Source organism: Perna viridis, chromosome 5 (assembly GCF_037379345.1).
Source record: "Perna viridis isolate PV_CMFRI_1.1 ecotype Kerala chromosome 5, ASM3737934v1, whole genome shotgun sequence".
Lineage (NCBI taxonomy): Eukaryota > Metazoa > Mollusca > Bivalvia > Mytilida > Mytilidae > Perna > Perna viridis.
In genome coordinates, this window is record NC_142449.1 from 31,839,054 (window position 1) to 31,860,930 (window position 21,877).

At 32.6% G+C, this 21,877-nt stretch overlaps 1 protein-coding gene across 1 annotated transcript; it reads left to right on the forward strand.

Annotated features, from left to right (window-relative positions):
* Positions 1-2,301: 2,301 nt before the first annotated feature.
* LOC148617085 (mitochondrial inner membrane scaffold 1-like) lies at positions 2,302-13,461 on the forward strand. The gene is made up of 3 exons (XM_088584398.1): positions 2,302-2,556; positions 4,989-5,280; positions 7,794-13,461. Exons 1-3 carry the CDS (start codon positions 2,421-2,423, stop codon positions 8,149-8,151), a joined length of 786 nt encoding a protein of 261 aa, XP_088440524.1. The 5' UTR covers positions 2,302-2,420; the 3' UTR covers positions 8,152-13,461.
* The last annotated feature ends 8,416 nt before the right edge of the window (positions 13,462-21,877 follow it).

Below are 21,877 nucleotides of genomic sequence, written 5' to 3' on the forward strand. Positions count from 1 at the left end.
ATGCAAATACATGTATGGTGTACCAAGAGGTTCAAAAGTATTTTTATTTGCATATGCTGTAAAATTGAAAGATATGCTGCAAATAATGAAGCATATGTTTTAAAGCATATGTTACATATATGTATATTTTCAACTTTAAAATGCTGTTTGGTTCAAAAATGATTATAAAACTTATGGTACAGGTTTACCATATACAATATATCTCAATAGCGTGATGTTTTATTTGCTAGCATACTGAAAGATTCAAATATGTTGTAAAGCATATGCACATCTTTGTTATTATAATGCGCATTCCTTAATGATTTGAAGTAACATGTTACTAAATGCTGATTATACTGTGCTCCTCCCATAGTGAATTAATTTGTTATAAAGCTAACATAGGGCGCTTTTACTATTGCGATATTGAATATTCTAATGAGCAGACCGACTCACATGTAGCCTCAGTAATGAATATTCATAACCCATTTTGTTCTTGCCGCATATGCAACAAAAATATATTTGATACTCACAGTACACATAAGACTAGATGCATATGCTACATAAAGATACAACTTAAAACATAAAATACCGCATATGGTACATAAAGTACAGCATACGGTACATTTAATACAGCATATATGCCCCTTTTTTAATGAACCTCATACACATTTTATTGCCTAATCACAAGGCCTTGGCATGCACTTAAAGCAAATCACCCGACATAGTTTACAATAACAACATACACTTATAACGATCGACTTACTCTAGCTAAGTCGTTATAAAAATTTTTAGGCTTCCGTATAACTAACGGCTTGAGCAACTAACGAAGGACAAATCAGAATTAAAGACCTTCGAATTCATTTTTTTTTCCATTTATTTGTCTCACTTGGTCTTCAACTGATACCGAGTTGTTCATTTACTTTTGTTACTTTGTATGTATTATTTTAAGTTATTTTAATTTCTTTGCTGTGTGTATCGGTTTTCCATGTCTGGTCTTTGTCTCTAGATTACATTCTTTTGAGTTCCATTAGTACCAGGCCCCTCCCAACGGCAAACACAGAAAAAAAAATGTTGACAAATATAAAATTGTGTGTGTTAAATCATAGAAAACACTCACTTCGTGATCCTCACCGGTGATCTTGTCTAGATTTTTTTGCCCCCCCCCCCTTTACCTAAAACTCTGTGGTCCTTTTCACAAAAAATCGTAAGTGTAAAATTAGTCGTAAATTATGACGTCATAGTAAATAAAAGTATTGTGACGTCATAACTTATGACCAATTTTACTCTTACGACTTTTTTTGTGGAAAGGGCCACTGGATCCGCCACTGACCGATAAGTCAAATAGGAGATGTTTTATTTCTTGATCTTGTATTGGCGAGTTCTCCTTTTCAAGGCCAAAGTTTTATTTTATCTTTTTAGTAGGCCGTATGGGCCATGCACTTATGCAGTTAAAGTATATGTGTATCATAACATAATTTGTGTAAAAAATCATGTAAAATCAAATACATGTACATACTTTTTTCTTCTTCGATGTATTGTTTGTGTTATACATGTATGAATTCGTGGCACTTTGTAATATTGCAGTGGTGGATACAATGTATCTAGGAATTCGAATTACATGTAGGGGTGTAAACAAAATTAAACGATTTATGTTTGGCCGGGGGTGTGGGGGGGGGGCAGAATTTTATGCCAAAAGTCAGCGTCCGGCTCATAATGAATCTGTGCCTGTCAAGTCAATATATTTTTATTTCGGTACATTTAATAGTTAAATAGTAAAACAGTAAAACATGAATGTACATGTTAAAGCTCGTCAGAGCGTTTAGACCGACAAAACACAGATTACACACACAAAGTTTCAAATAAAAAAAAAATAGGAGAAGTGGTATTACATTTATGGTTGCCAGTCAAGCAAGCAACGAACAACTAAAGTCGTACTGATTTCAGTCAAATGCTAACCAAGAGAACATATAAAAGTAAAGAGTAAGATTTCATTATAATGTAACTGGTGCAATGATAAAGATTAAATAATTCAAAAATGCCCTACAAAGGACAGGATATATGGTAAATTGATTGTAACTTGAACAGAACGATAAACACAACTAAAATATGTACATGTGCATGTAACGGGGAGCGAGTACTATTTTGTTCAAGGGCTTTTACCATATTTCAACCATTTTCTTATTATTACATATACAAATATTTGTGGGATATGATTGAGCTGAAATTTCATTCCCAAAAAGTGCGTTGTTGTGTATTCTTTGCTGTACTTTTTAAAAGTTTTTGGCGAAATTTCTGGTCATTGGTTAAACCATATGTTGCAGATGAGACTTCCGGTAGAAAAGCATGAGGACTTTTCTGCCAATGTCAGAATGAAAAATATTGATTTATGATGCGTAGCATCAACTAACGCATACAATTTTCCTCTAACGGACTAATCGAATATGATTCTTTTGAATCGGACATTGCTTTCCTGTAGACATGTTTTTAAGCAGCCACTGAAGGCGTACAAAACCAAGCTGAAGGAGACGGGTCTTCAGTTTTCAACCGTAGTTAAAACACCGAGACACCGGACGCTTGGTATGGATTTACTATGGAATACTGGGACGAGGGCTATAATTTATTTTTAAGTTATTTATTTGCAACTGTCGTACAAGCCTATTTTTTTAGTCAATTTACTTAAATTTGGGAAAAGTTTGTTTCTTTGAAATATTTTTTTATATTGCATCACTCCAAGTCTTGTTGATCTTAAGGTAGATAAAGAGGATGCAACTGTTCAAACTGCATATTGCCTTTTGAAACATTTCTTCTTACCCTTCAAACCATAGAACTCTTTTTGATGGGCCAGAAACTGATCAATTTGATTACAGAATTTATCCTTTAGCCAAGTAAATTAACTAGCTTTTCTAATCACACTATATGGTCTACTACTGGAACTACAACACAGGTAGGCTGTTGTGCCAGGCTTCCCCTACTTAAAAAGTCTTCATCCCATAAATATGTCAACTTCCACAACTAGTTCAATTGCTATCCGAAATTGTGGGGTTTTTTACTTTGGTGCCAAATGTACTGTACATGTACATGTAAGTGTAACGCATGGTTTCCAGTGAAGATCTAAACCCACTCTGTGACAGGCCAGCAACAACTGATTCGGCTAAAGATTTACATATGTTGTTCAGAGGATCTAACCTTAGACCACTCAGTGAAGAAACTGATTTGTCTTATGAATCAGTCCTTTAGGAAAGTCAGTTTAATTAACTGGCTTGAACTGGTTTTGTGAGCAACTCGTTGGGTGTATCTAGAAAAACAGAGGTCGCTTACCCTACCATTGCACCTGGTCCATGCTCCCAAGTTTTTAGTGGAGTCCCAGTTGCTTTTTTACTTTTGTTACTTTATATGTATTATTTAAGTTACTTTATGTTCTTTGTTGTGTTTTCCATGTCTAGTCTTTGTCCCTGGATTACATTCTTTTGATTTCCACTAGAATATTGGTTCCCCTGATTACTCTTTCAAACACTTTCTCAACACTAATTTTAATTTCTCTATGCCAAGCTTTTGTTAGTGTCTCAACCCAAACCACTGGAGTCACCATTTCAAAATATGCTTTTAGTTTTTAATGTACATGTGTAAACATGTTTAAGTATGCATGAAAGAAATAAACTTATAAAAGAAGCAGTCTAACTGTCTTTATAAAAATAAATTAGAAAGGAGGTGACTCATACATATTAAAAACCCACCAAATTTACTTAAGGAAGTGAAGAGCAGTTAAATTGGTGGAAAAATTCAAATTTATAAAAGTGTCGTGTTTTGAAAAAAAATACTACATTTTGTATGGTGATAAAAGGAATTTTTACTTTCATAAGCTGAAATTAGTTCAGTTTGATTATTGTTAGAGTGTAGGATAATACTCTGTTGAAATATTTATGAATGTGATTGCAAGTCGGGGAAGGATCAAGATCCTTTGAATAGAAAGGGTGCCAGCCGGGGTTCCTCAGAAAAAGGGGGTGCTAGGACCTTATTTGATATTTTTTGTCAATTTTACACATAAAAATGGCAAATTTTTCAACTAAAAGGGGGGATGCCAACCCTCCTGCTCGGTAACAGACCTTCCTCTGGATAAACCACTGCAAATTAATATTTGAACAGGTTTCAAAAATTGGGAAAAAGGTGAAACAGAACAAAATTTGTAGATACATGTACATGTACAATGTATGTGAAGTTGGATACTGTAACAGAATTTAGATTGATGGTATAATACAATGGTACGATAACTCAATAACCTACTACAATGCAGGTAGGCCATCTTCCACAAATTTCCATTAGAAATACATGTACATGTTGTTGATGATCATATTCACACATTGAAACTGACCTCTTATTGATTTTAGTACTTATATTTGTAGTTGCACATGTAGTAGCAATAGGCTTGAATGCTGCTACATTGTACATGTAGTTGTCTCTAACAGCTAGAGGTCTTGCAGTGCTCATTGTCCCCAAAAGCTAACAGTTAATGATGTCAAATCCTGCAGTACTTAAATTGGCTGATTGTTTCAGAAACTGATCATTTTTAATGAAGACAACATCAAAACTCATTCATTTTTGTACTCAATTTCAGACATCAGTGTCATCAACAATGTCATCATCAGTTTGCCAGTGTGCATATCCTGTAATTCATATTTCTGTAGAGAACCACTATTGAGAAGCTTTAGAGTGGTCAAATTCTGTTGTCTCTTCATGATTTTGGTTGTAAAAAAAACAACACTAATTCTGTGTAGAAATATCTTTATTCTTATACAAATTACCTTTTTTCATGATTTTTACTGGAAAATATTAGGTTGCCAAATCGACAATTTACAATGGAATATAATGGCACATGTTTCACAATCTGGTTTTTCCCTCAAAGGCAACCTATCAATAAGAAAGCTAGCTACAACTCAAATAAAATTGAAACAAATAATTTTTTTTTCATCTAAACGTCATTTACTTCAACCTATCTTTACATTTCATACCAGGGCTCCAGAAAACAAGTACATGTAGTCAGTCGTTTGAAGAAAATAACCGTTCCTGTACAACTCGAACGTGTCACTTGAGGTACCAGAGATCATTTTCAACTTCATCTACATACCTCCAAGCAGGTGATAAACAATCTGATGACAAAGAATCTGCTGACCTAGATGAATCAAAAGGACTGTCAATCTACCAAAGATTTAAAAGAGCATATAAAGAACATGGCAAAGTGCTTGTTGGTGTTCATTTAGTGACGTCCACCGTGTGGATTAGTTCCTTTTACTATCTAGTTGTCAGGTAATCATTGTTTTAATTAGTTAATGTGCAAAATATAACAGCAGACAATTTGAAAATATTCATTCACGTTTAGCTACAAAGGTTACTGTAAATTAATTTAATAGCGATGAAAGGTCAGCAAGGTCACATTTAAAAGGTCTACCACATGAATAGCACAAAATTGTTTTGTCTGAAATGACATATATATATTTTGGAAATGATTGATTGAATTTTAACCTCCAGCACTGGCCTGATGTTCTAAGAAATCTTGCATATTTATGTTGGTTGAGACATCACTCATAACAACATGGCAGTGGGCAGCGTTTCATTAGGCCAAAAGAAAAAAGTATTTATTTCCTGCTACCAGCAAGACAAAAATAGGGTAGGTAAGGTAGGGAAATTGTTTTATTTTTTTAATAACATTTTACATTGAGTTAATGGGGAAACAATCAAGACTTTAATAGTGCTTGAACCGAAATGGCTCTGAATTGTTTAGGGCAGGGATGAAAAACTAAGGTAGGTAGGGTAGCAGGAAACAGACATATTATTTGTTTTTTTCCTTTTAAAACTAATTCATTATTTGAATACAAATAGCTCTGTCCCTCACAGAGAAAGCTTAAAATCATATTATACATGGGTAGCAATTAGAAAGGTTTATCCAACTGGTCAATGGCTATAACTAAATGGCTCTGAGCTAAGTTTATTTGCCATTATCATGATTATGACATGTTGAACAAAAAAACCCTTCAAAATTGAATTGCCCAATGGGCAAACTTGTGTGCCGTTGATAAGAGGGACAGTGTTCATTTCTATGTCTGTTATTGTATTTCCTCAACTGCAAAGAGTAATCAAGAGAACCAAGATTCAAACCTGGTAATCAAAGGAGTACATGTACACATGTATATTACAAATACACTCCTTGAAACATTCATGTTTCCCATTTTAGTGTTAGTGCATCATTTATTGTGCATTTACACATCGTAATGCTTTCGTTTAAACATACCCTAGGAGTGTTCGTTTAAACGCACAATACAAGCTTTTTTTTTAAACGCACGCTAGGAGCATTTGTTAAGATGCACGCTAGGAGCGTTTGTTTATTTTTGTACTTTGATTATTTCCATGATTCAACTGTTACAATGTGTTATTTTTTTATTCTTTGTCATTATTTGTTGATATTATTATTTTTCATCGTTCATCTATCGTGTTTTTAAACGCACGCTAGGAGCGGAAGTGTTCATAAATTATGCGTTTAAACACACGATAGGAGCGTTCATTTATCGTGCGTTTGGAAACCTAATCGTCTCAAGGAGTGTATAAAGACTAAACAGGGAAAATAGACACACAAAACAAAGAACATTAAATTCAATGTAACCAACATGACACAAAGATAGAAAGGCAAGTAAATGAACAACTGGGGCGCCACAAAAAACTTGGAGGATAGACCAGGTGCACCATTAGGTTAAGCCTCCTCTGCTTTTCTAGAAACACCAACCAAAGAAAGCACTATTTATATTGTTGTAATTAATCCATGAAAACCATGTGACTTGTCTCATACAATGATTCATCAATTCATTTGTTTTGAGTAACAGTGAATTACAAAAATTATATATAGTATCCACAAAATATATATAAAAGGGTCTGAAAAATTCCCTACGGCATTATTTGCAAAGCAAATTTTTGGTTGTTCCCTCCTTGGGAGTTGAACTTGTACTGCTGTGACATCTATGGCAACACCGCTATATAGCCTAGCTGCCCGAGTGGTCTAGGGTGTAGGCGGTGTTGCCATAGATGTCACAGCAGGACAAGTTTGAGTCATTAAATTTCTGAAAGGATTTGTTGAGATTTGAAGTTAGATTTTAATCATTGTTCCCATATGAAACTAAAAAAATTTAAAAAGTCCTAGAACACTGTACAGATTTTTTTATTTAATTTGCTCTTCATGCTTTATATAAATGGGTAAATTCAGGCTTACTATTTTGCCAAAGTTTCAACTTACTATTTGAATTTTTTTGTTTGCCTATTTTAAAGCTAAAATACTGTCTGAATACTAATATACAGAAAAAACAAGCTGTTGTGTCATAATCTAGTCGCAGGAATGGCACAAAACTCTGCTTCTACATGGTTTTCAAAGAATTTTCACAAAAATGAGAGGATTTAGGGTAGTTTTCTTAATCCAAAAATAACAACAAAATCTTGTCAGGAGTTGTGATGGTACAAACGGCTATTTTTAGATAAATATCAATGAGTTCGACACATGCATTATATATGTTCTACATAAAAATATGTCATTAAATAAGCTACATGTAATTTAACACATTTCGGCTAAATTTTCTAATTTTGCTTTATTTTCATCTACAATTTTAGTGCAACACATGCATTAACAGCATTGAAACTTTATTTTTAACAAAGTTATTTATTCAACTAGTGGATTATGCAATTTTTAATTTTGTTTGAAACACTTGCTTTTTGGGGCTGATTTTGATACTTTCTGAACATACTCCTTTGTATTTATAAACACAACTATTATGTTTCAGCGGTGTTGACATTGTACCAATTATTGAAAGCTGGGAAATATTTAGTGCAGACAAAATTGCTCATTTAAAGTCATCCCATGCAAAAGACATGGTGCAAGCATATCTTATGTACAAACTAGCCACACCAGCAAGATACACAGTCACATTACTGGGAACAAATTTCACAATCCGGTACTTCCAAAAAACAGGGAGGATGCCCAAGGCAGAAGAAAGAGAAAGTCTCAAAGACATAGTGAAGGATGGAAGACAAGAATTCAAAGCTAGGAGAAAAGAAATAGATTCTCAATTTAAAACACGAACTAAAAATTTGAGGAATAAACGAAAGCGTGTTAAACCTGGTGCTCGTAATGATTCTTAGTGATGTATGAAAAAGTTTGTCTTTGTTGTAAAAGATAATAGTTCAAAACCATTATATACTTATGCATTCAAAATGACTCAAAATAATATGAAATAATTCAAAGCTATGGATTGATTTTCTTATGCATTTTCTTCCTAAAATGAATAGTTACATGGGAGTCTTACATGTACATGTACCTGTTCACAATCCTACATATTAGGGGGGAGATTCTTACAAAATCAATGAAAAATTTAGAATCTCTCAAATAAGAATGTATGATTTGTGGGAGGTTTTTGATTTAAATTATTATTTTTCTGTAAAAAATACTAAATAATTGAAGTTTTGAACAAAAAAAATTGCTTTCAAGTGAAAATCTCCCTAGAAACAGTGTCAGTGGAAGAGAATTTCTGTTCCAGATGTTAACATGTGTGGCCCAAGGTAAGCATGGGTTGCATGTACAATTATGTCAGTAATATTTGCAGTAATATGAGGCAAGAGGATAAAGTTTAATATATTGGTATTTTAAACAAATATTATGCCTTTCACGGTTTTATATCTACATGTACATGTACTAGGGTTTATTTTTCTTCATAATTTTGTGAGCTTTTACCAGACAATTTCTTTTGGGTTAAAGATACGAAACTGTGTTTCACGTAAACTTCCTGTCAAACTGGAATTGGGCTCTTGGTGCTTCTAAGGTCAGAGGTTGAATTCATATTGATTACTATTATGAGGACTTCATCCTCTTTATTTGTTAACTAAATTATTGTTTTAAAAATTCCTTAGGGAATGCTTCTGTTGTAAATTGTCTCTTCTAACCTTTGAAAAATGTTTCAGCCAAAAACCTAGAGATGTACATGTACAATGTAGTGTAGAAAATTAGCTGAAGAGGGAATTTAAGAAGGCCTTTTGCTGAAACATTGTTTTTAAGGTTGAAAAAGACAATTGAGGGCTAATTTTTTTAAAACCAAGTTTTAAAGATGTTAAGGTATCAATATATATATGTACGTGTATCATGTATGTAGAATTTAGTCATTAAATACAAGTTACTCTAGAACTACTTGTTCGACACTCGAGTGTTTGTGGCATGAATGGTTCAGACCACCCCTTTTTATTTCTTTGACAGCCATTTTTTCTGTCTTATTCACATGATTCATTTATTTGATTAAAGAATAGATATTAGATAGATATAATGGCAGTTGAAAAATAGGGAGTGTTCTGAACCATTTATGTCATCTGTACATTAACTTATACTACATGTACATGTATGAATGAATGTTTAGAAGAATATTGTGCACAGTCTGAGCCATCATCATGAAAAATTATAAATCTCTACTGTTTTTACTGTATATTTTTTAACACTGCCGTTCTGTTTATTCTTGACAGACTTTTAAATTGTTAAAACGTCTACAGTATGAATGATTCTCTTAGCTGAAAGCTGCACTTTACATGATATTCATGTCAATGCATGTGTGGATCTTTCACGTACTGCTTTGTATAAATACATGTATGCATTAATTAGGTTGTTAAAATGAAACATTCATTATACATTTACATTGTAAAAATGAAATGTTTATTATACATTAATATTGTACATGTCATCATACATGTACTATTACATGTATACAGCTCATGTACAGTGTACACATTGAGTTAAATCAATTAAAAATGGTGTGTTTTTTCTTGATACCCTACCCATCTTATGTTTTTGGCTAAAATTATGCACGTTGAATTGTTTTTATCACTTTCAATAAGCTTGGTAAGCACTTTTAAAGTTCCAGTGGTTCTTCTATAGACTCAAGGTAAAAAAAATGTTTTTTTTTTTGAATCCCTACTTGCCCATTTTTTTCAAAGGTGTAATAGGAAACACATATTTTTTTGGTCTTTTACACAAATGTCAACACTTATTTTAATTTCACCCCGTGTGTGCCCAAGGTGGTGGAATGGGGTACCCCTGGCATGTTACATGCTGGGGTTGTCAGGCTATAATATGGAAAACCTGACCACAAACCATAGTGGTACACCATGTTGGGAAAGATGCCATGTTCCTTGCACGTTGAAGAACCCTGCTGTGGTATTTGATAGGAGTAGGAACCTTTGCGCTCTGCCACAGGAGGCTAAATTGCCTGACCCTACCCATTCCATCCTTTCAACTTGTGGCAATCAAAATTTATTGACCTTGTTATCCTTGTGTCCCATCCTTTTTTCATTTCATCATCATTTCTTGTTCATTTTATCACCCCTTTCACGTTCATCGCCTGAATATAGCTGAAATATTGCTGCTCGGGTGTTAAACCCCAACAATCAATCAATCAGTCCATTCTTCACAGTGATGATGTGAATAAGTCACAGTGTCTTTACCCAACGCAGTGGAGATGATGTGATTGAGTCACAGTGTCTCCATCCAACACAATGGAGTCACTATTTCAAAATATGCTTGTAGTTTTATTCTTCTGCTTACATGACAAAATATATTTACTATTTTTTAAAGTTTTATTGCATTTCAATAACATAAAAAAATAAGTGAAAAGTGTTAGAATGAAGCAATATTATTCCTGTTTTTAATTTGGTGGGGATGCATTGGAGGAAAATAAGTGACTCCGCTATGAAGGATGGAGAAGTTAAAATTTAGATTGATGGTAGTATATCCCGGAATTATTTTCAGCATTTTATCATGTTTGTCATTGTTTATTGATACAATGTACATTAAATTCTTGTCTGATGGTAGTTTCTTGAACAGAAGGCTACATTTTATTAATACATGTACATGTATATGTTCACTCAAATTTAGCAGTGAATTGACATTTGTACCATGCACCACAAGTGCAAGGTTGACAAGTTGACTTCCTGAACAATTTATTTTTTGATAAAAATCTGTTTCAACAATTTTACATTGTCATATAAATAGAGTAAAAATAAAGAAATACTGAACATGTACTGTTGAAAAAGATGTATTTACAGGCTTATATTAAGTAGCAGTCTTGGTAAGAATCATGCAAAATCTTAAAAATATGATACACCCCAAAAAAGGCTACACATTTTTATTTTTGTAATTAAGTTGTTTTATGGGTCTATACTATGAAATTTTTAATTATTCATTCAAATCTGCCTGCTCTTAGGAGATAATCAACATTGAAAATTCAATAGATTCTATTGTATTTGAGTGTCATTTACAGAGTTATCTCTCCAAATTTTGAAATCTACAGTGCATTCTTTATAATTTTTATCTCCTAAGAACATGGGATATATGAAAAACTGAATGTGAATTTCTGTTTACTACAGAAATTCAAACAAAATATCAAAAATAAAAATATGTAGGCTTTTTACCCATAAATCACATTTTGCATGATTCTTAGCTGGAGTGCTACTTAAGTTTGATAATTTCCCTCCTCTGTCAACAAATTTGAGAGGATATTTGATTTTCTATTTACATTTTAAGTAAATTTTGTCTTTTCCTAAAAAGTTTATTTATTCTTTAATGTATTCTATAAACATAAAATGTATCATATTTCATAATTAAGAGTTTTTATTCTAATGTGATAAATATTATTTTTCAAATACTATAGTATGTTACTGATATAGGCTGTTTAAGGAAGAAAAATTTATCCATTTGTGTTTATGTGGGAAATTAGCAACTTTCTTATCTTAGGGCTAGGATTCAAATTAGCACTGGTCAGATTTCCAAGACCCTCAATATATTATATCTTATGCAGAACCTTTGAAATATCATTTCTGGGACCTATCTAATGGACCATATTTATGTTAATCATATTGGGGGCCTTCACTTTATTAAAGAGGACTTTTCTTTTATGATGCAAAAAAAATCCAGGACCTTTCACTGTAGTACTCTTGAAAGAAATTTTGAATCCCTGAAGGGGTCTGGAAACCTGATACACTGTACTTTTGGACTTCAGCATTTGACTCCAGGTTGCCGGGTCATTGGTGATCACTTGATTAAATTCAACTTTGTTTTATTGAAGTTTAAATAATCTTCAAATGAATATTACAATGTATTATAGGAATGCAGAATTGTTTTCCCTATTCATTAGAATACCATTTATGGGACATCTTAGAGAAGCTTTTATATGTAATTCTGCACATGGTACATGAAAAACTTTATTTTTAATACAGATAAACCTGTCTAAACTGAATCTTAGCTTAAGGAGGTAGACCTAGGGTAAGGGGCATAACTCTTACAAATCAGTTGTTCGTTTGTTTAAACCATATAACATACATATTTAAGCATCTAAGTAACCAGGATTTATTTCTTTCTGTTTCAATTGAATGTGTGATAGGCTTTGGTGAAATGGAATATGATACAAACATATCACTGATGTCAACAGTTACTTCCCTTACCCTAGGTCTACCTCCTTAACCAAAAAACTGTTAAAGCCAGACATCTTATTTTTCATATTCTGGGGTTGTGACTTTAACGATACTACAGTAATTCTTCAAGGAATGCCCCCATCTATACCTCATGTTTATAGAGGGCGCTCCTTTGTCATAGAAGGGATTATCTGGCATACAGATACAAACTTATTAAGTCCCTGCATGTAAGCTTTCAGGGGTGCACCTGGTGCATGCTCCCCTGAAATTGGGGGGGGATTTTTTGCATGAAATCTTTTTTCTACCATCAAAACTTATCTTGACTTAATTCTATTTATACCCTGACCTGAAACACTGGATCCACCCCTGGTTTTAGAATTTAAACAAAAACTTGCATCTCAAATGAACAAATACCTCAGGACAGAAGAGATACAGTTCTGACAGGTTTCACTGTACATAATGACTGTAAAAAATAAGTAGCAGTCTTTGTAAGAATCATGCAAGTTCTATAAAATGTGATACACTCCAAAAAAGGCTACACATTTTTATTTTTGGTACTAAGTTTCTTTACAGGTCAATATGATGTAATGTATAATTATTCATTCCAAGCTATCTGCTCTGAAGAGATGAGTCACATTGAAAATCCAACAGTTTCTATTGTATTTAAGTGTCATTTTACAGAGTTATCTCCCTTTATTTAAAATTCTATAGTTCATTGTGTATGATTTTTATTTCTTATGAACAAGATTTCTTTGAAAAGCCACATAATTTCTATTTACTTAAGCATTTTAAACAAAATACTAAAAATAAAAACATGTAGGCTCTAACCATGTATCACACTTTGCATGAATCTTAGTTGGAGTGCTACTTAATAGTATGAGCACTAGCTTAAAAAGGCCCTTTATTGTATGTGTTATGGTTATACTGTGTTATTTATCAATTGTTGAAATGTTTAGTGTGGATAGTGTGCTAATAAAAATAAATAAATAAATAAATATATGGAAAGATTTATCAATTTATAGTATACAACTGAAAAATAAGGTCTTCTAATGCAATGGTTCTTGTGGTCTGTAGAAATTTTGTCACCAAAATACATTACAGATAAATGTACTACGAAATTATACCTTAAGGTTCCATACCAAATTATGTTATTTGTGAATTGAACCACAAAAAAATAATAAACCAAAATGGTCCTGAAAACAACAATTTTCGTTGATTATTTTTATAACTTGAGTTCAGATATATGAATCTCTCTGGATGCAATACCACTTCAGGAATGCTGGTATTGATTTTGGGGTTATGAATTGAACTGTTGGGGAGTTAGGTGCATAAAATAAACCAGAAACAAACATTTTCTTGATCAAGGAGATATTCGAAAATTACCATCAGAAAAAAGGGCATAAAATAAAATTTTCTTGATATAGTATCAGGAGGTGCCATACCACCAAGAAGAATGCTTGTTCTGATTTTGAATATTGTGTTTGGAAATGATAAAATTATTATTATCTTAGAGGACAAAAAGTCAATTAAGATATCCTAACGTCTTTATAATAACTTGACTGATGGGAATGAATCGCTTTGAAATTGTTTCACGACGTACTACGCTTCCAATGTAAGGTTGGGTTTAATTTTAAGCGTGTGGCTCGAACCGTTTAAGTATTACGGGTCCCTATGATTCTGTTCAAAATCACGGTGTACGTATACGGCTCCTACTAAACAGAGTTTTCTTATGCAATAAAACATATTGTTGAAAAAAGCCCTCTCTGGTTTCAAGGCATTATGAATGTAAGTGGGTACTATTAATGTAATAATATATGCACATGTATGAATTGCATTGTTGATTTCTCCGATAGTCAGTTAATAAACTTGGTACAAATCTATGGAACGCCGAAACTGTCTGATGATATACACATTTGTTTATGTGTTGTCAATTTTATATTAATTGCTGTGGTTTTATAATTACATGTGGTTATTTTGTATTTACGTTATGTAGGAACATCTGTACATTATGTCGTTTTGTCTTTATGTTCTGTCGTTTTATGATTACGTTATATCAACATATATTTACGTTATGTGGATTTATCTTTATGTGCAGTAGTTTTCTTATAACCTTAGGTCGTTTCATCATTACGTTATGTCGATCTCTAAATACTTTATGTGCATTTTCTTTTCTTTACGTGCAGTGATTTCTTCTTTACGTGATATGGACAAAAATTTCATGATGACGTGTGACCCCGGAACTTTTTGATCGTGTAAACTTCAAATCAGTCCGTAAAAGGCAAGATATACGTCACAACGCCGATTAGAAAAATGCTGAATGAAATACACTTGGGTAGTCTATCCTCCAACTAGAGTATTTATTTTATAGTAAAAAAAATTGCTTATTTGTTACTTATGTTCAATATTATCACACCTTGGACTCTGTTCATGACTTGTGGCGATTTTCGTAGTCAGAATTTATTTTTTAATTCCAAAAACATGGGAATTTTGACTCCCGCGAAAATTTGCATAAATTCGACTCTACAAGTTATTGCGTGACTAAATTTAATTTTCTACGTTAATTAACCACCAAAACTAATTTCCAAGGAGGAATTTTCAAAAAAATGTTAAAAATATTACCCCTACCCCTAGAAAAATGGTCTCGGTATCAAACATAATTCTCATTCACAGCATACCGACACTGTGAAACTCATATTTTAGCCATTCTTAATCAAGATAATGATTTACTCAGCATATCTGCTCAATTCAGGCGTTTGAATTTCTTTATAGGATTGCATTTACTATAAAATCAAGGAAAGAGGAATTTACAGAATTTCTTTATCACCCGTTATTATCTTTCTTCAGAATACCGTAGTTTAAACTAGTGTTTGTGTGATACAGTGCATGTATATAGTGCCTAAGCTTTCAAATGAGCCCAAGTAATTAATAATTTAACTTTTCCAAGTCAAATAAGGTGAGAAATTACCATCCCTACCCATGAAAATAATACCTCAACATGAACCAACATGTTAGTTTTAAGTTTATTAACGGTGCACAATAGGCATGCTGGCTGCTATTGTTTTTATCATTGATAAATCCAACATCACTGCTCATTTCATGAGCGTATTATTTTAGTTTCAAGGCGACAATAATGTGTTTTTGTAATAAGGAGAATTTTCGGAATTTCATTTTTCTTCCATTTCAATTTTAATTGGCATAATTTTTTTTAAATATCGTACTTCAAAAAAGCTTTTGTAAATAAATACTACTATAAAGTTTAGTAGCTTTATTGTGAGCCTAAGTTATAAATATTTGAACTTTTCAAAGTCATATTAGTGCAAGAAGTATCCCCTACCCACGAAAAAAATACCTCAACATGAACCAAAATATTATATTTAGCTTATAATTGATGTTAAAAAGACATGCTGGGTACTAGTGTTTTAATTACCGACGTATTCAACATATCTACTCATTTCAGGGGCGTATTGTTTCCAGTTTCAATCTGAAAATATTGTTTTTCATAGTAAAGAGAGGATTTTTTTTTAATTTCATTTTTTTTTCATTTTAATACCTGTTATGTGCGATTTTGTTTTAAGTACCGTACTTCAAACATGCCTTTGCATATCTAAACATAGTTATTTAGCATCTTAGCTTTCTAATAAGCATAGGCGATGGGCCGTATTAAGATATTTTTATCATGGGTAGGGGCAATTTTTGCACTAACTTGACTTGGAAAAGTTCAAGTACTTATATATCTTGGGCTCATTACAAAGCTACTACACTATATAGTTGCATTTGAATATACAAAAGCTCTTTTGAATTACGGTATGTGAAAAAAATATACGCCAAATTAACGGTGAAATGGAAGAAAACTGAAATTCCGGAATTTTCCCTTTTTATGAAAAAACACATTATTGTCGCCTACGCTCCTGAAATTAGCAAATATGTTGGATGCATTGATAATGAAAGCAATCGCCCGCAACATGCCCAGTGTACGCCGTTTATATGTTAAAAATTAACATTTTGGTGCATGTTGAGTTATTTTTTTATGGGTAGGGATGGTAATTTTTGCACCAAATTTACTTGAAAAAGTTCAAATATAAATTACCTGGCCGATTTGAAAGCTTAGACACTATACAAATCTAATGTATCACACAAAAGCTTGTTTAAACTACGGTATCCTGAAAAAAGATAATAACGGGTGATATAGAAGAAATTCTGTTATTTCCACCTTTTACGATTTTATAGTAATTGTAACCCTATAAAAAATCACACGCCTGAATTATTCAGATACTTTAGTTTCACGTGTCGGTATGCTGTGAATGAGAATCATGTTTGATAGTGAGACCAGTTTTCTAGGGTTAGGGGTAATATTTTTAACATTTTTTGAAAATTCTTTCTTGAAAATTAGTTTTGGTGACTTATTAATATAGAAAATTGAATTTAGTCACGCAATAACTTGTAGAGTCGAATTTATGCAAATTTTCGCGGGAATCGAAATTCTCATGTTTTTGGAATTAAAAAAATATGTTCTGACCACGAAAATCGCTACAAGCCATCAACAGGGTCCCAGGTGTATCAATTGTGATAATATTGAACGTAAATAACAAATAAGCTAGGGTGACTGGATAGACTACCCATGTGTATTTCGTTCAGCATTTTTCCAATCGGCGTTGTGACGTGTATTTTGGCTTTTACGGACTGATTTGAAGTTTACACGATCGAAAAGTTCCGGGGTCACACGTCATCATGAAATTTTTGTCCACGTCACGTAAAGAAGAAATCACTGCACGTAAAGAAAAGAAAATGCACATACAGTAGCCATTTTCAAAATTGCTGATTTTTTTCAACTATTTTTTGTTCTTGCAATTGGATTTCAACGATGTTTGGTTTATATTGGAAACACGTTAAACTTTACGTTCTTAATAATAAATGTCTAAATTTGAGTTAAAAGTGACATTTTTTTGGTCCATATACAAGGTGATCGATTTAGGTTCATGTGAGCCTCTAGTTTACTCTTACGCTTATTCTTAATTACAATTAATTTCTTCTGTAATTGTAAATTGACAATTTGTGATATAAATGTCGTTTAGTAAGCAGAGATAAATGAATTTTGCCTCCTCCAGCATTATAACGATAAGTATAGCTTTGTTATTTTCAGGGTCCTAACTCAGATTTATCACATACATGTATCAGTTCCACGAGGCACATATTTCGTCAAATATTGCAATGATTTACATTTTATATTAGTCTTTTGTGATACATGTAAATTGTTGGTAGAATTATTTCCAAGGCTTTATCTTCTCATCCAGGGCGATACTAAAATATTGTTAAAAAATATCCGGCAGAAATTTGTGTCTCTTACATTGAAAACTATAGCTTGAAGTATCTTAGAAAGATCATAATTAAAAACATTTGTATCTGACCCGCACAGATCCTTTGAATATGCTACGCTGGCCTGATTTCATCATGAAGAAAATCCAAACTTTCCTTCATTGAAGGTACTGACGTTGGCGGTATTGACATATTTCTGAATGTCAAGAGTGATACCTATTGTCCTTAGAACCTACGAGTTAGTCATTATAAACATATGAATCAGTACCTGTGAAGACAAACAAGTTAAAAAGCCAGTTTCAAGTCAACCAAGTGGGAAATTAAGTAATTTATAATCAACAAACTCTGTAGAAGCAATCGATTTCAAATGATTCCGACATGAAATTTACATCTCTAATCATTTCATTAAATGTAGAGTTAAATGCAGTGTATTCCTAACTTCCTTTATTTTTTGCTACCAACTGCGGTTCGTCATGTCGTGAGTCAAGTTGGTATAAACTTGTTTATGTTGCAGCTTTGGAAGCCGAAGAGGTCGCCTGAGGTCTTTTAACAACTTTTAACGCTAAATTCTAATTAATCATTCCCAAAATCTTTGCTATTCTTATTTTTTCTTATTACAACGGTTCCCCACAAGTCGATGTAAACAGAATTCCAAAATATTGTCAATCAATGTGATTCAAATATATCAAATAATGTTTCAAGGTAGCGTGAACCCTCTAGTTGTATCTTGCATGAGCTTTACAGTCAGTTAATGGTTCATTTTAAATTTGATTTCTTGAAAATTATACGCAATGCAATTTGTAAATGTAAATATAACAGTTTTAATGCTACATGGAGTACGCTACAAAATAGCACAGTACGGATCTCAGTCGGTAAATGAATGCCAAATATACATCGTCTTAACGACCTTCTGAGGTGCTTCAGTTACATGTACTGCATTTTTTAAAAGTATGCACACCGGTTTATAACCCTGTCGAAAGGACCCGCGATTCAGATTCGAAACTTAGGTAGCTGACGTGCGTAATTTTGAAATGTCCGCGGTGGATTCCCAATCCAAGACTTCCTTATTGCTGATCAGACTGAAATATCCATACTTCACAGGTTATATTCGTATTTAAAGTACTGTTATTACGACTTTGTCTATGTTCTTAATACGGTGACTACATGCTTTTAGCCTAGGACAGACGCATATCATGCGTGCAAAATCAGATGAAAAGCTGGTACATCAATAATTCTACATATTTTGTTGCAATAAATCAAGCCCGTGCCTAAAAATTGAAAAGACAATGTGTCCGTACAAATCAATACAATTTCATTATTGTTCCCCGATATTTTAGCCAGTCATAAAATATTTAAAACATATATTAGTACATAAATATCCATGAAACAAGTTAGTTGGTTCAAAATTCATTAATGTATTTAAAGTATGCTTCAGCCATCCTGTGTTTTGATCTCAAAGCAAGCATAATTATGATTCTTTTTAGTCCCAATAGAACTCCATATTGATTGATACTAAACAGTGTTTTGATGTACCGGTGCTTGATTGATTGACTAATTCTGATTTACCACATTATGAATTTAAAGTCATGCATTTCAGGACGGAAACGAAATCGAACAGACTCTGCTATGTACCAGTCCGACTTGATCACTGAGCCATTCTTTTTTTTTTTTTGTTTTTCGGTTTTTTTTTACATGTAATATTCTGACTATTAACTAAGCAATCGTCACTCTATCCCATTAAACAACGGGTGCATAGCCGTGACTACCAATTTTTAAACAGCAGACTTTGTAAGAATCATTCAAATTCTGTAATGTGTGATACACCCTAACAAAAGGCTACATATTTTTATTTATTTTTTTTTTTTTGTAATTAAGTTGTTTTATTGGTCTATATTATGGAATGAGTAAATATTCATTCCAATCTGTCTGTTCTTAGGAGATAATCAAAATTAAAATCTAGTAGATTCTATTCTATTTTAGTGGCATTACAGAGTTATCTCCCTTAATTTTGAAATCCACAGTGTATTCTATATATATTTTTTTTATATCTCCTAAGAAGACTGGTTACATGAAAAACCGACTGTTAATTTTTGTTTACTATGGAAATTTAAACAAAATATCAAAAATAAAAATATGTAGGCTATCCAACCATCTATCACATTTTGCATGATTCTTAGCTGGAGTGCTATACTTACGTCTTTGTGCCTCGACCGGAGATCGAACCAACGACCGCCTGCACTAGAGGCGAGTGTGCTTCTATGAAACCCCCATCGTACTGGCTGGGAGGGTTTTTATCGTCCTTGACTATACCCTTTCGTGTTTCGTACGGACGGTGGCTGATGTACCGGCGAAAGCGTCCCTTTACACCATGCTTCAGTACTATAGCATCCATGACGTATATCAAGCCTAAATGTTCTTGTTTAACCCCTACCTCGCCTATATACATTTTTTTCAAATTATACCTTTCTTTGTGAAAGTTATTCTAATACACGTAAAATTATTATATATCGCTCTAAAATTGATACATATCTTATGGATACTTTTGCCGTGGCCTTGGATCTCTACATCAATTCACTAATTTATATTGATTCCTTATAATTTACTAACCCGAGTTATATTTTTGCAGACGTAGATTCTGATGATTACTATATCTAAGACATACGTTTGTAGTAGAATTATTTCTTTATTTAGGAGTTTTCATATTTCATAGATAAGAATAATTAAGCAAAAATAGAAAAATTACAAATATACTTCATGAGACATAATAAACAGCACATTTCAGACGAGCTGGTTACCATCGTACGTTGTCGAAATTGATATTATCTCTTTTTGTTCTTTCCTTTTTTTCTCTCGAAACACGTCATTCTTTAAGTCGGTAAATTTCATGACAATTCGTATATGTTGATTTAACATTATTCACTTGCGGTTTCCCATATCACTAACCGGATTACTTCAATCATGTGCATGGACAGTCACGTCCTTGGAAAAGTAATCATATTCATGATGTCACATATATGACCTTGACCTTACCGTTGTGGTGTAAAAACATGATCTCATAGTAATTTTTCCCTTAAAAAAGCTAAATTAATGTAGATAGCAAATATTGACTTCATGCTGTAGTGCGCTTAAATATCTAAAGAGTAACAAACCAACTGTTCATAATTGCTTCACTTTACAGATCGGCAGTTGAAAATTGCAATTACTAATTTAGATCACGTTTTAATTAAATGAATACATGTTTGATCAAAAGAATCGTAAACGTTATGGTTAAAACAAGCATAAATGTATTGCCTCATAGGAATAATCTAATCGAAGTAAAATAAAATTTCATGTTTATCGTATTGCACTATTGCGTTAATTGAGTATGAATCAACTTACGTGTACCTAATCATATGACCTCAAAAATAAACAACAAAAGGTCAAATGAGTTATAGTACCTTAATCAACGTTTGTTTTTACCTCATGATGACCTCTGAATCATAATGTTATCAAGTTTCTTTTGGTAGTGGTTTTATGAGAATGATAATTTATTTCATTTGTGGAACAACTGTAAGGTTTTTTTGTACCTTGTAACACTTCATTTATACCATTTACGGGTTGTGAAAACCTACTCATTCTGATAACGAAAGTTTTCGTTGAAACTTTTCGAAATAAGATTGGTTTTTACTTGTTCTTAAATACATAGTCTGATTTCAGTCGAACTATGTTTTTTATTTGTATAATGTTGAAATGTAACGGTAATGCTATAACATTTTCGTAAAACTTTGTTTACAATGTATCACTAGATATACAGTGCCTATTCCAACTACAAACTTCATAATTTATCTTTTAATAGACCAATGAATAGTATAGAGGAACTTGTCTGTCTGTCTGTCTCCATATCTTGTAAGTGTAATTCTATCTCAAGCACTTGATCGGTTTCAGCGGGAATATCATGTCTGTCTAAGGTTTATAAATCTTCGGAAAAAAAAACAATTCTTTAAAAATATTTTATAAGTAGTTTGACTTTTCTACTGCAAATCCTTTTTCTACAGTACATACAAACTCTGGGAAATATGTTTAGAATTTTGTCTCAATTAAAAAGAAATACAAAAATGTAGTGTAATAT